Source organism: Littorina saxatilis, linkage group LG14 (assembly GCF_037325665.1).
Source record: "Littorina saxatilis isolate snail1 linkage group LG14, US_GU_Lsax_2.0, whole genome shotgun sequence".
NCBI lineage: Eukaryota > Metazoa > Mollusca > Gastropoda > Littorinimorpha > Littorinidae > Littorina > Littorina saxatilis.
This window is the reverse complement of record NC_090258.1, coordinates 5,164,466-5,185,419: the sequence shown is the minus strand read 5'-3', so window position 1 is coordinate 5,185,419 and position 20,954 is coordinate 5,164,466. Positions and strand designations below refer to the sequence as shown.

The 20,954-nt window shown below is 42.2% G+C and overlaps 1 protein-coding gene across 1 annotated transcript in view; it reads right to left on the bottom strand.

Moving 5' to 3' along the window:
- LOC138946978 (uncharacterized) overlaps positions 1–20,747 on the bottom strand; it is a 271,906-nt gene extending 251,159 nt beyond the window's left edge. The window contains exon 1 of the mRNA XM_070318403.1: positions 19,006–20,747. Coding sequence (XP_070174504.1) covers positions 19,763–20,695 — 933 coding nt within the window. The 5' untranslated portion in view covers positions 20,696–20,747 and the 3' untranslated portion in view covers positions 19,006–19,762. The remainder of the gene's footprint in view (positions 1–19,005) is intronic.
- Between the last annotated feature and the right edge of the window lie 207 nt (positions 20,748–20,954).

The following is a 20,954-nucleotide window of genomic DNA, read 5'->3' as shown; positions in this document are numbered from 1 at the left end:
ATGAAGTAGCAAACGTTCTGGCTTCAACAATGGAAAAAAACTCATCAACAGAAAATTACTGCACAGATTTTCAAAAAATCAAAGCCACCCAAGAACGTAAACCCATAAACTTCTCATCTCAGAATGAGGAGAACTACAACAAGTTGTTCAGTATAACTGAACTCAAACAAGCCTTACAAAAATGCAACAACTCAGCAACGGGGCTGGACGGAATACATTATCAGTTCCTCACACACCTACCAGAAAGTTGTCTTCTGGTCTTGCTGAAGGTTTTTAACCACATATGGGAGAGTGGATCCTTTCCACCTTCATGGCAAGAAGCGATGATTGTCCCCATTCCAAAACCAGGTAAAGATCATACAAACCCCAGCAACTACCGTCCGATAGCCTTGACCAGCTGTCTGTGTAAAACCATGGAGAGATTGGTCAACGCTAGGATGGTGTGGTACCTAGAAAAACAAAACCTCTTAAGTGATGTGCAATGTGGCTTCCGAAAGGGACACAGCACCACTGATCATTTGGTACGTTTTGAGACCTTCGTTCGAGAGGCCTTTGCGAGATCTGAACATGTACTAGCTATATTTTTTGACCTCGAGAAGGCTTACGACACGACCTGGAAACACGGTATTTTAGCTGATTTGCATGAAATGGGTTTTCGTGGACGTCTCCCTGTTTTTGTGGAAGGATTTCTAAGTAATCGTTTTTTTACAGTACGGGTCGGTCCCAACCTATCAGAGTTCTGTCAACAAGAGATGGGTGTTCCTCAAGGAAGCATTCTATCACCCATGTTGTTCAACATCAAAATCAATAACATAGTAAAGGCAGTACTGAAAGGATCCGAGTCATCCTTGTTTGTTGATGACTTTGCACTTTGTGTGCGTGGCAAATCCCTACATAGAGTGGAAAGGCAGCTTCAATTATGTATAGACAAGGTGCAAAAATGGGTAACAGAGAACGGTTTCAAATTTTCCACCAGCAAAACTGTCTGTATGCATCTTTGCAAACAAAGGGGAGCCATGCCAGAACCCTCTCTGGTCCTGAATGGTAATCCTGTCAAGGTTGTTGAAGAATTTAAATTCCTAGGACTGACCTTTGACCGTCGACTAACATTCCTTAAACATATCCAGTATCTGAGAACATCATGTCTGAAAGCTCTGGATGTATTGAAAGTGGTTTCTCATACGGACTGGGGTGCTGACCGCACAGTCCTACTCAGACTTTACCGTGCTTTAATCCGATCCAAGTTGGACTATGGTTGTGTCGTCTATGGTGGAGCCGCAAAATCCAACCTAAGGCTATTAGACACAATACACCACCAGGGTATACGTCTTTGTCTGGGAGCTTTCAGGACGTCTCCAGTACAGTCCTTATATTTTGAGGCCAAAGAACCCTCTCTGAGGCTGCGACGCCTGAAACTCACCCTAAATTATGTGTTGAAACTGAAAGCTATGCCTACAAATCCAGCCTACCAATGCGTATTTCAACCACAATGCTCTGAATTTTTTGAAAGTCACCCAAATGATCGAGCACCTCTGTCTTCTCGGATTCAGTCACATCTGGCCGAATCAAAGATAAAACTTGATCATGTTAGTGAAAATCGATGGACAGAAACACCTCCATGGACATTGCCAGATCCAGTTGTTCGACTCGATCTGACAAGGTTAAAGAAGTCAGAGACAAATGATTTGATTTTTAAACAGTGTTTTAGCCAGTTCTGTACCGAGTTTCCTTCCCATCAACGAATATACACTGATGGGTCCAAAGCTGAAAGTAAAGTGGCATCAGCTTCTGTCACTGGTCCTAAACTCGATAGGGCCTTTTCGGCCCGTCTTCCGGATGACAGTTCTGTATTTTCTGCAGAGTTGAAAGCTTTACAGCTAGCTCTGAAACAGGTATATCAGTCAAAAAAGAAAGACTTCCTGATTCTGTCGGATTCCCTATCGGCTCTTACCGCCGTGAAGAGAACTCAGCTAGATCACCCACTGTTGGTCGAAATCCAAGAGCTACATGCATCTCTGATTGAAGAAGGCAAAAGGATTGTGTTTGCATGGGTGCCATCCCATGTTGGAATTAGAGGCAACTCTGCAGCTGATCAAGCTGCTAAAGAAGCCAGAGAAAGACTCATCACTGACAAACACACAAAGCATTCAGATTTCAGAACTCGCACCAACATGTACATAAAGTACCTATGGCAGAGTGAATGGGACGAATGTGAAGAAAATAAACTTCATAAGATCGTCCCCCAGCTGTCGGACAGCCTACCCCAATGTCGCCTCAACAGGAAAGAAGAGACAGTTCTCTGTCGCTTACACATTGGGCACAGTCACATTACACATTCGTATCTGCTGAAAGGTGAAGATCCACCATACTGTTTTGGATGTGACGAACCATGGACATTAGAACATGTTCTCACAAAATGTGTAGACGTTCAAGAATTTCGAGACAAACACTACAATGCGGAAACACTGAAGGTTTTATTCCGGGATGTTCCCCCGGACAAGATTTTTAACTTTTTAAAAGAGATCAAGATTTTTTACAAGATTTAAAGTACCAGAAGTGAAAATGATTAATTTTTAGAACCTTCTTTTACAGTGATAGATTTGAATGTAAATAGTCTGAAACGTAGAACTTGCCACATGAAGGGAAAAGAAAATAACTGCATCGGTCTCGAATAGCAGCTAGCATCTGCTGAAGAGACATTAAACCCCAAAAACCAACCAACCATCGGACCTTTGGCTAAAGGAGCAAGCGGCGGTAGGAGGGGGCGGCGGTAGTCGGGACAAACACTATGCCAAGTTGTTACCTAATCCGTTTCCGCTTGGAAAGAGTTGACGAACATTATGCCAAGTTGTTACCTAACCCGTTTCCGCTTGGAAAGAGTTAAATCTCCTATTACAGATTGATACCATATGTTTCCTCTTATCGCTGCGTATATCCATCTGTATCCTTGGCGCTCTGGAGTTGGATAACCGCTCCACCTAAGCGTCCCCTTGTTGGGCTCCGTGGTGGGTGGGGATCAGATGCGACGAAGATAAAGGCCTCAAACATGGCTTCCTCTTCTTTTTCTTCTTTTTTTTCAAACACCCAAAACAGAAACAAACGAAGATACTGCGTTGACTCTGACTCTGACGATGAAGTCCGAGTCAGAGCAACAAAGAACAACATCAGCGAGGCCTGGCCCCGTTTCATTGTTGTTGAGACAGCAGATGAGGCACAGCCCATCTCCAAACTTTCGCCTTTTGCGATACAGAAGGTTATTGCAGGAGTATCATCAACGATAGACAACATTAAGAGGCTTCGAAATGGTTCTCTACTGATTGAATGTCCTTCAAAAAAGGCATCAGATGGTCTTCTCCGTCTGAATGGTCAGAAATTTGTTGATAGACCGGTCAAGGTCAGTCCTCACAGAGGCCTGAACACCAGCAAAGGAGTCATCCGATGCCGAGAGCTGGAGGGCCTCAGTGAGGCTGAAATAAAAGAAGGCCTAAAGGATCAAGGTGTCATTGATGTGTACCGGGTGCTGATCAGGAAGGGCGATATCAGAGTACCCACCAACACCCTTTTCGTCACTTTTTGTACACCAACCATCCCTGAGAAAATAAAAGTGGGATTTGTTCAAATAAGAGTGACTTTGTATATTCCATCACCAATGAGATGTTTCCAATGCCAAAGATTTGGACATTCAAAGGCTGGACGTAAACAGAAGGCAGTGTGCGAGAGGTGTGGCGGAGATCCTCACGAAGGTCCCTGCACATCACCACCCACCTGCACAAACTGTAAGGGAAACCATTCCCCGTCCTCCAGAGAATGTCCAAAATACAAGTTTGAACAGGCCATTCAAAAAACAAAAACGGAGAAAAAGATGTCCTTCTCAGACGCCAGGAAGGAGGTTGAAAAAACTAATGTTTTTTCCTTCCAGAAAAGTTTTGCGGCAGCAGTCAGTCAAAGACCTGCAACAAAGTCAACACCCACCCAGACCAGTATTTCATATAGGTCTGTGGGTGTCCAGGCAGGCCCGTCCATGTTGAAAAGGACAGAGCCCACAAGAAACAAAAGTATTTGTACACAGACAGATGAAAGCACAGGTGGGGCTATCCCCACTGGAGACCCTATGGGGTCTCCTGGTGAGGTTTGCTTCACCGCCCCAACTGGAGACCCTGTGGGGGCTCCTGGTGAGGTTCGCTTCACCACCCCAATTGAGGACCCTATGGGGTCTCCTGGTGAGGTTCGCTTCACCACCCCAACCCAGAAGCCCGTTCACAGGGCAACTCACAGGAAGGGGGCCGTCGAGGTAGTGGAGGTAGTGGACCTTACTCAATCCACACCACGAACACCTCCGGACAAGGGAAAAGTTACTCTGCCCCAAAGATCGCCTCGCACCCCAAAAATGGAGAAAAATCCCATCACACTATACAATCATTTTGGGAGTTTATCCGACGAAGAGGGTATGGAGGCAGAAACTTCTTAAAACTAAACAAACATAGCCAATTTTATTCAATGGAATTGTAGAGGGGTCCAAGCTAACTATGAAGAATTATGTCTACTTTTACACAAATTTCATCCTGTTGCTACAGCATTACAGGAAACAATGCTGAAACCAAACAAAGATTTTAATGTATCTGGATACAATGTTTTTAGAAACCATTCAGACAATAACACGTCTGGGGGAGTTGCTCTTTTGATTAAGAAAAGTGTACTTTGTAGTGAGATCAACCTATGTACAAACATTCAAGCCGTCGCAGCACGAGTGACATTAGATAAAACCATCACTCTCTGCAGTGTATATCTGTCACCATCCAAATGTTACACGAAGCACGATCTTGAAAATCTTATTGATCAGCTTCCAGCTCCCTTTGTTTTAATGGGAGATTTTAACGCTCATTCCCCTTTATGGGGCAGCAACTCTCTAAGTACGAGAGGACGAATTCTAGAAGATTTTTTAGACAATCGTAATCTATGCGTTTTAAACGATGGAGTACCAACCTATCTCCATCCAGCAACAGGATGCAAGTCCATACTAGATCTAGTTATTTGCGACACCTCTCTTGTTCTAGACTTTGAATTTAAAGTCTATGATGACACATGTGGTAGCGATCATTTCCCTATCTTGATGTCTCAAATAGATGGATTGGAAGAAGCTTCCCCCCAGAGATGGAACCTGAACAAGGCAAACTGGCTGTCTTTACTGCCGAATGTTCTGTCCAACTCACAGAAGACACTGTCTTTGATGGAAGTGACGACCCATCATCTATTTTTACAAACACTCTACAAGACATTGCCACTGAGTACATCCCAAAAACATCTTCAAACAACCGCATTAAAGTGCCATGGTTTAATCAAGAATGCCAAGAAGCCCGATCTGAGCGAAAGAGAAGTCTACACAGGTTCTACAGATGCCCGACCCTTAGCAAGAAGTTGACTTTCTTCAGATTTCGCGCTAAGAGTCGCACTGTCATAAAACATTCTAAAAGAACATCCTGGAGGTCTTTTTGCTCAAACTTAAACTCTAAGGTATCATCAAGTAAAGTTTGGAATGCTATTCGTAAAATCAAAGGGAAAAAAGGATCTGCATCAATTAACCACCTTGTGGTAAATGGATCCCTTATAACCCAGAAGAATGAAGTAGCAAACGTTCTGGCTTCAACAATGGAAAAAAACTCATCAATAGAAAATTACTGCACAGATTTCCAAAAAATCAAAGCCACCCAAGAACGTAAACCCATAAACTTCTCATCTCAGAATGAGGAGAACTACAACAAGTTGTTCAGTATAACTGAACTCAAACAAGCCTTACAAAAATGCAACAACTCAGCAACGGGGCTGGACGGAATACATTATCAGTTCCTCACACACCTACCAGAAAGTTGTCTTCTGGTCTTGCTGAAGGTTTTTAACCACATATGGGAGAGTGGATCCTTTCCACCTTCATGGCAAGAAGCGATGATTGTCCCCATTCCAAAACCAGGTAAAGATCATACAAACCCCAGCAACTACCGTCCGATAGCCTTGACCAGCTGTCTGTGTAAAACCATGGAGAGATTGGTCAACGCTAGGATGGTGTGGTACCTAGAAAAACAAAACCTCTTAAGTGATGTGCAATGTGGCTTCCGAAAGGGACACAGCACCACTGATCATTTGGTACGTTTTGAGACCTTCGTTCGAGAGGCCTTTGCGAGATCTGAACATGTACTAGCTATATTTTTTGACCTCGAGAAGGCTTACGACACGACCTGGAAACACGGTATTTTAGCTGATTTGCATGAAATGGGTTTTCGTGGACGTCTCCCTGTTTTTGTGGAAGGATTTCTAAGTAATCGATTGTTTACAGTACGGGTTGGTCCCAACCTATCAGAGTTCTGTCAACAAGAGATGGGTGTTCCTCAAGGAAGCATTCTATCACCCATGTTGTTCAACATCAAAATCAATAACATAGTAAAGGCAGTACTGAAAGGATCCGAGTCATCCTTGTTTGTTGATGACTTTGCACTTTGTGTGCGTGGCAAATCCCTACATAGAGTGGAAAGGCAGCTTCAATTATGTATAGACAAGGTGCAAAAATGGGTAACGGAGAACGGTTTCAAATTTTCCACCAGCAAAACTGTCTGTATGCATCTTTGCAAACAAAGGGGAGCCATGCCAGAACCCTCTCTGGTCCTGAATGGTAATCCTGTCAAGGTTGTTGAAGAATTTAAATTCCTAGGACTGACCTTTGACCGTCGATTAACATTCCTTAAACATATCCAGTATCTAAGAACATCATGTCTGAAAGCTCTGGATGTATTGAAAGTGGTTTCTCATACGGACTGGGGTGCTGACCGCACAGTCCTACTCAGACTTTACCGTGCTTTAATCCGATCCAAGTTGGACTATGGTTGTGTCGTCTATGGTGGAGCCGCAAAATCCAACCTAAGGCTATTAGACACAATACACCACCAGGGTATACGTCTTTGTCTGGGAGCTTTCAGGACGTCTCCAGTACAGTCCTTATATTTTGAGGCCAAAGAACCCTCTCTGAGGCTGCGACGCCTGAAACTCACCCTAAATTATGTGTTGAAACTGAAAGCTATGCCTACAAATCCAGCCTACCAATGCGTATTTCAACCACAATGCTCTGAATTTTTTGAAAGTCACCCAAATGATCGAGCACCTCTGTCTTCTCGGATTCAGTCACATCTGGCCGAATCAAAGATAAAACTCGATCATGTTAGTGAAAATCGATGGACAGAAACACCACCATGGACATTGCCAGATCCAGTTGTTCGACTCGATCTGACAAGGTTAAAGAAGTCAGAGACAAATGATTTGATTTTTAAACAGTGTTTTAGCCAGTTCTGTACCGAGTTTCCTTCCCATCAACGAATATACACTGATGGGTCCAAAGCTGAAAGTAAAGTGGCATCAGCTTCTGTCACAGGTCCTAATCTCGATAGGGCCTTTTCGGCCCGTCTTCCGGATGACAGTTCTGTATTTTCTGCAGAGTTGAAAGCTTTACAGCTAGCTCTGAAACAGGTATATCAGTCAAAAAAGAAAGACTTCCTGATTCTGTCGGATTCCCTATCGGCTCTTACCGCCGTGAAGAGAATTCAGCTAGATCACCCACTGTTGGTCGAAATCCAAGAGCTACATGCATCTCTGATTGAAGAAGGCAAAAGGATTGTGTTTGCATGGGTGCCATCCCATGTTGGAATTAGAGGCAACTCTGCAGCTGATCAAGCTGCTAAAGAAGCCAGAGAAAGACTCATCACTGACAAACACACAAAGCATTCAGATTTCAGAACTCGCACCAACATGTACATAAAGTACCTATGGCAGAGTGAATGGGACGAATGTGAAGAAAATAAACTTCATAAGATCGTTCCCCAGCTGTCGGACAGCCTACCTCAATGTCGCCTCAACAGGAAAGAAGAGACAGTTCTCTGTCGCTTACACATTGGGCACAGTCACATTACACATTCGTATCTGCTGAAAGGTGAAGATCCACCATACTGTTTTGGATGTGACGAACCATGGACATTAGAACATGTTCTCACAAAATGTGTAGACGTTCAAGAATTTCGAGACAAACACTACAATGCGGAAACACTGAAGGTTTTATTCCGGGATGTTCCCCCGGACAAGATTTTTAACTTTTTAAAAGAGATCAAGATTTTTTACAAGATTTAAAGTACCAGAAGTGAAAGTTATTAATTTTTAGAACCTTCTTTTACAGTGATAGATTTGAATGTAAATAGTCTGAAACGTAGAAGTTGCCATATGAAGGGAAAAGAAAATAACTGTATCGGTCTCGAATAGCAGCTAGCATCTGCTGAAGAGACATTAAACCCCCAAAACCAACCAACTAATCCGATCCAAGTTGGACTATGGTTGTGTCGTCTATGGTGGAGCCGCAAAATCCAACCTAAGGCTATTAGACACAATACACCACCAGGGTATACGTCTTTGTCTGGGAGCTTTCAGGACGTCTCCAGTACAGTCCTTATATTTTGAGGCCAAAGAACCCTCTCTGAGGCTGCGACGCCTGAAACTCACCCTAAATTATGTGTTGAAACTGAAAGCTATGCCTACAAATCCAGCCTACCAATGCGTATTTCAACCACAATGCTCTGAATTTTTTGAAAGTCACCCAAATGATCGAGCACCTCTGTCTTCTCGGATTCAGTCACATCTGGCCGAATCAAAGATAAAACTCGATCATGTTAGTGAAAATCGATGGACAGAAACACCACCATGGACATTGCCAGATCCAGTTGTTCGACTCGATCTGACAAGGTTAAAGAAGTCAGAGACAAATGATTTGATTTTTAAACAGTGTTTTAGCCAGTTCTGTACCGAGTTTCCTTCCCATCAACGAATATACACTGATGGGTCCAAAGCTGAAAGTAAAGTGGCATCAGCTTCTGTCACAGGTCCTAATCTCGATAGGGCCTTTTCGGCCCGTCTTCCGGATGACAGTTCTGTATTTTCTGCAGAGTTGAAAGCTTTACAGCTAGCTCTGAAACAGGTATATCAGTCAAAAAAGAAAGACTTCCTGATTCTGTCGGATTCCCTATCGGCTCTTACCGCCGTGAAGAGAATTCAGCTAGATCACCCACTGTTGGTCGAAATCCAAGAGCTACATGCATCTCTGATTGAAGAAGGCAAAAGGATTGTGTTTGCATGGGTGCCATCCCATGTTGGAATTAGAGGCAAGTCTGCAGCTGATCAAGCTGCTAAAGAAGCCAGAGAAAGACTCATCACTGACAAACACACAAAGCATTCAGATTTCAGAACTCGCACCAACATGTACATAAAGTACCTATGGCAGAGTGAATGGGACGAATGTGAAGAAAATAAACTTCATAAGATCGTTCCCCAGCTGTCGGACAGCCTACCCCAATGTCGCCTCAACAGGAAAGAAGAGACAGTTCTCTGTCGCTTACACATTGGGCACAGTCACATTACACATTCGTATCTGCTGAAAGGTGAAGATCCACCATACTGTTTTGGATGTGACGAACCATGGACATTAGAACATGTTCTCACAAAATGTGTAGACGTTCAAGAATTTCGAGACAAACACTACAATGCGGAAACACTGAAGGTTTTATTCCGGGATGTTCCCCCGGACAAGATTTTTAACTTTTTAAAAGAGATCAAGATTTTTTACAAGATTTAAAGTACCAGAAGTGAAAGTTATTAATTTTTAGAACCTTCTTTTACAGTGATAGATTTGAATGTAAATAGTCTGAAACGTAGAAGTTGCCATATGAAGGGAAAAGGAAATAACTGTATCGGTCTCGAATAGCAGCTAGCATCTGCTGAAGAGACATTAAACCCCAAAAACCAACCAACCAATCGACTCGATCTGACAAGGTTAAAGAAGTCAGAGACAAATGATTTGATTTTTAAACAGTGTTTTAGCCAGTTCTGTACCGAGTTTCCTTCCCATCAACGAATATACACTGATGGGTCCAAAGCTGAAAGTAAAGTGGCATCAGCTTCTGTCACTGGCCCTAAACTCGATAGGGCCTTTTCGGCCCGTCTTCCGGATGACAGTTCTTTATTTTTTGCAGAGTTGAAAGCTTTACAGCTAGCTCTGAAACAGGTATATCAGTCAAAAAAGAAAGACTTCCTGATTCTGTCGGATTCCCTATCGGCTCTTACCGCCGTGAAGAGAACTCAGCTAGATCACCCACTGTTGGTCGAAATCCAAGAGCTACATGCATCTCTGATTGAAGAAGGCAAAAGGATTGTGTTTGCATGGGTGCCATCCCATGTTGGAATTAGAGGCAACTCTGCAGCTGATCAAGCTGCTAAAGAAGCCAGAGAAAGACTCATCACTGACAAACACACAAAGCATTCAGATTTCAGAACTCGCACCAACATGTACATAAAGTACCTATGGCAGAGTGAATGGGACGAATGTGAAGAAAATAAACTTCATAAGATCGTCCCCCAGCTGTCGGACAGCCTACCCCAATGTCGCCTCAACAGGAAAGAAGAGACAGTTCTCTGTCGCTTACACATTGGGCACAGTCACATTACACATTCGTATCTGCTGAAAGGTGAAGATCCACCATACTGTTTTGGATGTGACGAACCATGGACATTAGAACATGTTCTCACAAAATGTGTAGACGTTCAAGAATTTCGAGACAAACACTACAATGCGGAAACACTGAAGGTTTTATTCCGGGATGTTCCCCCGGACAAGATTTTTAACTTTTTAAAAGAGATCAAGATTTTTTACACGATTTAAAGTACCAGAAGTGAAAATTATTAATTTTTAGAACCTTCTTTTACAGTGATAGATTTGAATGTAAATAGTCTGAAACGTAGAACTTGCCATATGAAGGGAAAAGAAAATAACTGCATCGGTCTCGAATAGCAGCTAGCATCTGCTGAAGAGACATTAAACCCCAAAAACCAACCAACCAAAACCGCAGAAAGTACAAATAGGAGATTCAACAATTTTTCTCAGATGCAAAAAACGCTGGGTGGGTATAATTCTATATATCAGTCTATACTGAAGCCATCTGAGACGTACGTCCTCAGTTGTTCTTTTAATTTTTAGAAAAACCTTATTGACATCTACATTACAGTTCAGTGCAGCTGACCACTTTTCAATACATTTCAGAGGATCAGTACTCTTAATCAAATATCCATAGACATGTTTAGAACCACCACTGGCCAAGCACTGCCAAACACATGGGTCACTTACCAAAAAGTTATCACAAAAGTCAATTTCTAGCTTACCTTGATACTTCTTAACAGCCCGTACTATTCCTTGATATAACAAAAAATTAACAGTCACATTTGGGTATTTTCTGCTAAATTCATCATAGGTCAAAAATCCATCTTCTTTCAGCAAGTGACCAACAGAAACAATACCACATTGTGCCCAGCTTCTAAGAAACAACACCTTGTCTCTGCATATATTGATATTATAAAAAAAGACATTCAGATACAAAGTCATGAAAAGAAGATGGAATACATTTGTTACACACTTTTTTATAATGTTTAAAAACATCAACCCAAAAAGGATTAACAATTCTTTGCATCAGTACATTTGCAAACTCGCCCCCACATTGTTTCACAACTCGGACAGCAGGACATAATGCATAGAGAATTTGTGTAATTTGTCCATCATCGTGTAAAACTTTCATTAGCCAGGTTATCTTCAATGACGATAGAAAGACTCTCACGTTAACCATTTTAAGTGACCCCCTCTTCGTATGCCTGATACATAGAGGTTCTTTTAATTTTGTCAATTTTCCCGTCCCAAACAAATTTAAACAGTAGTTTCTGTAGATTAGCTAGAAAATCCTCATCTGGGTCCGGCAAATTCATAAATAGGTAGGTAAGTTTGGACAATGCCAAAGTCTTAATGACTGTTATTTTTCCGAAAGGGGTTAAATTCCTTCTGGACCACGAGTTGAAAATTCTCTTGATCTCCACAAACTTGTTTTCATAGTTTAATGGAACAATTTCCTCGATGTTTGTCGAAAACCAGATACCCAAAACTCTGAAAACAGTGGGATTCCAAACAAAGTTATACTCTGGCATAAACTTAACGTTAGAATTTTTAGAGGCTCCTATCCACACTGCTGACGACTTGTCATAGTTAATAACTAGACCTGACAAAGAAGCAAACGTCTGTAGTGTTTTTACACATGCACAAAAAGAATCTTTGGTGCCATCAAGAAAAAAGGTAGTGTCATCAGCATATTGTGACAATAAAATTTCGACATCAAAAAAATTCAGTCCCTTGATTTTTGGATTCTGACGCATCATTATTGCCATAATTTCGGCACAAATTAGAAAAATATAAGGAGACAAAGGGTCCCCTTGACGGGTTCCTCTCTCCAGGTTAAACCACTCTGAATATTGTCCGTTTACTGCTACACATTATTTTCTATTTCTGTAAAAAGTTAATATCCATTTTTTTTATATCATTTCCGAAGTTAAATTTATTCAGTGCTTTTTGTATAAACGACCATGCAATGCTATCGAAAGCTTTTTCAAAGTCTACCATTAACAGAAGGCCATCAGCTTGTCGTTCATTAGCATAAATAATAGAATCATAGAGTAAACGAATATTTTCGCCTATATTCCTACCTTGCATAAACCCTTTTTGATCTTCATGAATTATGGTTGGGAGAACACGTTTCAGCCTTTCAGCAATGCAGGTGGAAGCTATTTTGTAGACAGTATTTAAAAGAGTAATAGGACGCCAATTTTTTTAGAAACCTTTTATATTTCCCTTCTTTGGGTATACAGGTGATCACACCTTGACGTTGTGTTACTGACATTTCACCTTTTCTAAAACCTTCATTAATTGAACGAAGCAAGAAAGCACCTAGATCAATAAAGAAAAATTTAAAAAATTCTGCTGAATATCCATCCGATCCGGGGCTTTTATCGTTTTTAAGTTGTTTTACTGCTTTGACTAATTCTTCTTTACAAATAATACCTTCAAGTCCATCACGTTCTTCATCAGTCAAAACAGGATGTTCAAAGTTATTAGGAATGTCTTCATTCGTTATATACTGTTCAAAAAAAGAAACGCATAGTTGCTACTTGCCAAATTTGTTTTATTTGTCGAAAAAATTAACAGAAAATCCAATATTTAGATTATTTGTTTGAAATTTGGTATGGACACAGTTGAATGCACACACAGTTCATTTGCATCTTCAAATCAATCAGTCAATCAATACGATTGGGTGCCGAGGCTGTCAAGTCAGTAGGGGGTGTGACTGCCTTGAGCAGCAACAACTGCCCGGCACCTTCTGGGCATGGACTGGATCAGATGCCGGATATCTTGCTGTGGGATGGTGTCCCACTCCTCCTGAAGTGCCTGCAATAGATCGCGGTGATTTGCCGGCGCTTCTTCTCGCCTGCGCACACGTCTGTCCAATTCATCCCAGAGGTGTTCTATCGGGTTCATGTCTGGCGACATGGATGGCCAGGGAAGCACCTGGACATGGTGGTCGGTGAGGAACTGGGTGGTGAGTCGTGCTGTGTGCGGGCGAGCGTTGTCCTGCTGGAATATGGCATCCTGGTCAGCCAGAAGAGGAAGGGCGTGTGGGCGCAGAATTTCCTCCACGTATCGCTGGGCAGTTATGCGCCCTTGGACGTGCACCAGGGTGCTCCTTCCAGCGGTATTGATCGCCCCCCACACCATGACGCCTCCACCACCATGAACGGGTGCCTCATCCACACAGTTGGGCGCGTAACGTTCGTTTACTCTCCGGTAGACCCTCCTCCGACCATCATGTCGCTGGAGCAGGAAGTAGGACTCGTCGCTGAACCACACGTGTCTCCAGTGATTCCGGACGGTCCAGCGAAGGTGCTGGTTGCCCCACTGCACTCGGTTCTGGCGATGGCGGCGGGTGAGGACAGCTCCTCTGTGAGGTCTGCGAGCTCTCAAACCAGCTTCATGCAGGCGGTTCCGCACGGTCTGGTCCGATAATCGGTGTGGCCCGGGGAGAGCCTGGACAGAAGATGAGGCCGACAGGAAACGATTCCGGAGGTGGCGGAGCCGTATGAAGCGGTCGTGAGCAGCAGTTGTCGCCCTTGGTCTTCCCGCTCGTGGCAAGTCAGCAACGGAGCCAGTGGCTTGAAACCTGACCCACAGTCTACTGATGGTGCTCTGGGACACGTGGAAGTGCCTGGCGATTGCACTTGACTTTGGCCTGCTTGTAAACGACCCAATGCAATTTGGCGGTCTTCTCTGCTCAATCGGGCCATCTTTCGTCGCTGAATTGTCGTCTGATTTCTTTGTGGCGAACAATCCGCTTTTATGGGTTTTGGAAGACATGGTGAGAGCTCAATATTCCCCGAGTTTCACGAGATTACACTGAAGCATGACGAGTGGTCATGCCAAATGAGCAATTTTGACATTGTAGCCACTGATAACGCATGCGTCACGTGCAGAGCTCACTTGTGGCAATGGACGAAAGGTCGACGACCAGATAAACATTTTCTGCAGTTTGGTGGATATCCTTGTAGCCATATAACTAAATTAACCAAATATTACAAGCTATGCGTTTCTTTTTTTGAACAGTATATTATGTTCCCTTGAAGCATACAACTGTGCATAGAAGGATTTAACTTCTTTAGTAATCTCATCACTGTCACATAAAAGTTCGCCATTGTCCTTTTCAATAAAACACATAGCCTTTTTGACAAAGTTTCTTTTTTCAAGACTACAGAAATATTTAGAATTTTTTTCACCATCTGCAATCCATTTTGCTCTTGATCTAACAATCAACCCGTCTACTTTTTTCTGTCTTGACTGAAACAACTCTTGCCGCTTCTGTTCCAAAATAATTACATTCTCATCATTTAGATTACTTTCTAAAACCTTAATCTCATCCATCAGATCAGTCTCCCTTCTGCAATTTTCTCTCTTTTTCTGCGCTGCAAACGACATAGTTTTACTTCTTATCTCTAAAAGTAACATTTCGAAAAATAGTTGATCGTCAATAGTTAACTGTAACTCCTCATCATCAATCTCTGCAATATCAACTGTATCATACACAAGAACAGCATACTGCTTTTTAACCTCTAAAATACATTCCTTAATTAAGCGAACATACTCAATATCTTTTAATAAACCATTATTACATTTCGAAAAGGATCTATGCCTTTTAACAACATCAGTTTTAAAACTCAGAGATACAACAGAATGATCTGAGCAATATCCAGGTGAGATATTAACATATCATCCACAACAAGACCAAGTTGTTCAGAGACAGCAAAATAATCAAGCCGGCTTCTCTGTGTGCTATTAGTTCTTCTCCAAGTATACTTTCTCACATCACCATGAATAGCCCTAAAAATGTCAACAACATCATGCTGTTCAAAAAAATCAGTTATTTCTTTTCTACTCCTATTTCTATACACATTGCTTGGATTGCTAGAGTCCAGTTTTAGATTCAAAGGAACATTCCAATCTCCCCCCATTACAATCAGTTCATTCTCTAACAAAATAACACTGTTAAACAGATCAAGAAACAAGAGGCGAAGCCATCAAGGCTCACGTAAGAAATCGACAAACAGTAACACAAACTCAATCACTCCGTCACACACACACACACACACACACACACACACACACACACACACACACACACACACACACACACACACACACACACACAGAAAGAGCATAGGTGAAACTGTGCAAGAAAGCGAGACACTAGATCTAGATCTGTCTGTCTGCATGTAGCCTACTTACAAGGACACGACTGCCAACTAGTCTCGGCGCGCTCAAAATAATAATGACCGAGACTTTCAGTACTTCCTTCGCGTGACGTCTAACCCTCTTACGTCATAATGTGACGTCGATGTAATGTGACGTCTTCAAATGTTAGAGTTTCTACCACAGACATACACACGCACAGACGCACGCACGCACGCACGCACGCACAGACAGACAAAGTTACGATCGCATAGGCTACACTTACGTGAGCCAAAAACTCAGGATGATCTCCACTACTGGGACCATAGACATTCACCACTGTCATGCGTTTATTTAGAAGTTCAATATCTAACAAAATGTACCGCCCCGATTCATCTTTTATGGTATTGTGTAATTTGTATTCAAAATTATTTTTAAACAAAATCGCTACTCCCCAACTGGCTGAACTATCCCCGTTAACTACAACATCAAATCCCCACAGTGATCGGATGAAATTTTCATCTTCTGTTTTCCAATGTGTTTCTTGCAACATAAAGATATTATTATCAGAATTTCTCAAAAAGTCAAATAAATCTTTTCTTTTCTTATAATCATTTAGTCCATTTACATTGAAAGTGCAGATCCTCAGTTTTTGACTCACATGCGAAGCAAAAGTGAGTCTATGTACTCACCCGAGTCGTCCGTCCGTCCGGCCGGACGTCCGGAAAACTTTAACGTTGGATATTTCTTGGACACTATTCAGTCTATCAGTACCAAATTTGGCAAGATGGTGTATGATGACAAGGCCCCAAAAAACATACATAGCATCTTGACCTTGCTTCAAGGTCAAGGTCGCAGGGGCCATAAATGTTGTCTAAAAAAACAGCTATTTTTCACATTTTCTCTGAAGTTTTTGAGATTGAATACCTCACCTATATATGATATATAGGGCAAAGTAAGCCCCATCTTTTGATACCAGTTTGGTTTACCTTGCTTCAAGGTCAAGGTCACAGGAGCTCTTCAAAGTTGGATTGTATACATATTTTGAAGTGACCTTGACCCTGAACTATGGAAGATAACTGTTTCAAACTTAACAATTATGTGGGGCACATGTTATGGTTTCATCATGAGACACATTTGGTCACATATGATCAAGGTCAAGGTCACTTTGACCCTTATGAAATGTGACCAAAATAAGGTAGTGAACCACTAAAAGTGACCATATCTCATGGTAGAAAGAGCCAATAAGCACCATTGTACTTCCTATGTCTTGAATTAACAGCTTTGTGTTGCATGACCTTGGATGACCTTGACCTTGGGTCAAGGTCACATGTATTTTGGTAGGAAAAATGTGTAAAGCAGTTCTTAGTGTATGATGTCATTGCTAGGTTTAGTTTGTTTGTTTGTTTATTTGTTGCTTAACGTCCAGCCGACTACGCAGAGCCATATCAGGACGAGGAAGGGGGGGATGAAGGGGGCCACTTGTCAAGCGATTCCTGTTTACAAATGCACTAACCCATTACTTGTGTCCCAGCAGGCTTTAGTAAAACTAAATTAATACCTACTGGAAGATTACCAGTTTCCAGTATGTTAAAATAGGCTTAACCTATCTACTGCTGGACTTACATCAGAACACTAACAGATTAAACTATACATGAATCGCGAGACAAGCGGCAAGAGAAGAGATTTTTGGAAAAAATACAGGTGAATGAGCAAGAAGGCAGAAAAAAGAAAAGAATTCATGAAGAAAAAGAGAGCATGACAGGAAAGAGGAACCAAAAATCTACCTAACAGCAAACTAGAAAGCTCCTGCGGTTCCAAAAACAGGAGGGGCCTTTAATTTCATAACCGCAGTGCCCCACTGCGGGAGCTAGGTTTAGTTATTTGACCTTGACCCTTTTGTTTGCTTATCTTTACCATGGCGTACTTCTGTTGCAGGGTTATGTTTGTGATGGTGTATACAACTTGTTTGGTTTATTTGATGTGTCTAAGTGCAAATGTGTACCTGACCCACTTATTATGTCTGCTTATTTTGGTGTGCTTTTGTCTCTTTATCAAGGCTTACTTCTGTTGCAGGCTTGTTTCTGTGAATGTGTGTATGGCAGGTGTGACTTTTCCTCAGAGCATATGGGCAAATGTCTACATTACTTGTTGTCCAGGTCTGAATATTTAGGTGTGCATGTACACTCTGATCATGGTTTATTTCTGTTCGCCTGAAGGTCAAGGTCATGTCAAGTTCAAGGTCAAGCATGTGAGTCGTATGGGCTTTGCCCTTCTTGTTCACAATTGCTTGCCATCATATTTCATAATCGGGTATAGCCAACAGTTACAGAGAATATTTATAAACAAAAAAAAAAAGCAAAGACAGTATACTCCTGCACTCACATAAAAAAATAGAGCATACACGCTATGTAATGCACTTCTGCAAACACAACCCTGTAATAGATTAAACCAGCAGTCAGCGTACAAACACACACATGAATGATTTGACCTAGTAAACAAAAAAAGTGTAAACTTGCACTCACACAGATCTGAAAAAACAAACAAGTCAAATATACTTTCACAAGCACAGCACTGCAACAGAAATAAACCATGATCAGAGTGTACATGCACACCTAAATATTCAGACCTGGACAACAAGTTGTATACACCATCACAAACATAACCCTGCAACAGAAGTACGCCATGGTAAAGATAAGCAAACAAAAGCACACACACATATCCAGGCATAAATGACATGTCAGGTACACATTTGCACCTACACAAATCAAAAATAGCAAAGAAGTCATGCACACACCCACCAACATAACCCTGCAGCAGCTTTGGGCAACAATCAGCATACCAATGGCAGTATTCACATAGATAGGCAGATATGCATGCAGCAAACAGATATTGAACACACTTGCACTTACACAAATATGGTAAAACATTTAACCACACACAAACATCTCCATGAAGTAGATGTAATCCACAGTCAGGATATAAATGCACGCATGAATATTCAAATACAGGAGACATGTCATGTACACACTCACCAGCAGAGTGCAAAAACAAATTCATGCACAAGACCCCAATCAGAAATTCGGCAATCAAATCCATCTTCTGAACATGCGGGGAGAAAGAATCAACATAAAAGGCGGAATATACACATAACAACAGTTAAGTAACACACATGTAGGCCTAACTTGGTCGCACCTGGTCACCATAGAGAAAAAGGAAAATATAAGAAGCCAATACAGTGACAGAAAGAGGCACAATGACGGGAGTGACAGAAAGAGGGAAAAGAGAGAATGGCAGGAGAAAACAGCTGACAGACACAAACACAGGGACATGTAAAACACATTTGTTTGTTTGTTTATTTGTTGCTTAACGTCCAGCCGACTACGCAGAGCCATATCAGGACGAGGAAGGGGGGGATGAAGGGGGCCACTTGTCAAGCGATTCCTGTTTACAAATGCACTAACCCATTACTTGTGTCCCAGCAGGCTTTAGTAAAACTAAATTAATACCTACTGGAAGATTACCAGTTTCCAGTATGTTAAAATAGGCTTAACCTATCTACTGCTGGACTTACATCAGAACACTAACAGATTAAACTATACATGAATCGCGAGACAAGCGGCAAGAGAAGAGATTTTTGGAAAAAATACAGGTGAATGAGCAAGAAGGCAGAAAAAAGAAAAGAATTCATGAAGAAAAAGAGAGCATGACAGGAAAGAGGAACCAAAAATTTAGCTAACAGCAAACTAGAAAGCTCCTGCGGTTCCAAAAACAGGAGGGGCCTTTAATTTCATAACCGCAGTGCCCCACTGCGGGAATGTAAAACACATGGAGAAAAAAGAACATACTTTCCGGATAGAGCTATCACACCTCCATCTTGAACAATCGTGCAAATCCGTAAACAGACACATTATGTAACACACACAAAAAACAGCTTCATTGTAAATCCAACGTTCCGCGGCCGAGCACAAAGTGAAACTGACAAGCATAGGCTAGGCCTACACAGAATGCAGTGAACGTTTATCATTGGCTAAGACTGTCACATGGTATGAATGTTTACATACACGCTGCATAACACGCTTCAGCACACGTTTGTGATCAATTGTCCTGTTTTTCTGGTGTTTTGTCTTTGCTTCCTTGTTTTGCACTGTCTGATTGTTTCTTTTGTTTAATTTCTTTCTTTTTACGTTGCTGGAAACGGCGCTGGGCTGGAGTAGAAGCAGCGGCTGGGTCATTCTCAGGGATGGGAGGTAGTCTGCTCAGGTCTGCTACACGTTCAACACGGTGGACTGCGCCGGCCGCGTCTTTAGCAAAGATGGAACCCTCTGAGGTCCAGGCCTCACGGGTGCCAGGGTGATCGAGCGTGCACTGGAAGAGGGTGTACTTTGATTTGGTGAGGTCTTCGACGATGACGACTTTCGGCTGCACATTCTTGAGGAGTTTTCTGTTCTGAATAACATCACGCTTGTTTTTTCGTGAAACGAATTTCACAATGATAGGCCTGTTGAGACTTGCCTTTCGTTTGCCCACACGGTGTGCTGCCTCAATGTGCCATGGTTTGATGTTGGTCAGCTTCAGTTTGTCATGGAAAACTTTCAGAACTTTTTCTTCACTTTCTTCACCCGTCTCAGCATGGTCAGAGGGCTCTTCAATGTACAGTAGTTTGACATTGTTTCTGCGAGAATATTGTTCGTTTGCCTCTGCCCGATCGTAAGCAAGTTTAGCGTAGTACTGGGCCTCGTGTAACTGTCTCTCTGTGTCTACTTGCTTTTTCTCACACGCTTTGAGCTGCTTCTTCACATTGTCATTTTCTTGCTTTAGATCAAACACCTCTCCCTCCAGTTTTTCCACATTGAGTGCCAAGCTGTCAAATTTACGATTCACACTCTTCAGGTCTTTTCTTACAGCTAGCAGTACTGACATAAGATCCTTGTTTGAACATTCTCCCACCTCCATGTCACTGTCACCACTCTCAAAACCAGTACCACTCATTGTATTCAAGTCGTCGTCCTCACCACCCGATGCTGTCATACTGTCACTCACATCATTATTTTTCCGGAGAAAAGAGTCTACAATTGAAGGCTGAGACAACTGCGAATTTATCACTTTCTGTAGCTGCCAGTGGATGCTGCAGCGACGACGACGATCAGGAGTTGCTGCTCAGTCAACAGCAGGGTGAAGTTGATGTCCGCACATCAGGTCAGTTCCGTCCTTGACAGAAGACAATGGAGGCCTAGAAGATGAAGGAGGAAGCACAATGACACTAACCTTGGTTCCCTTCTACAATACA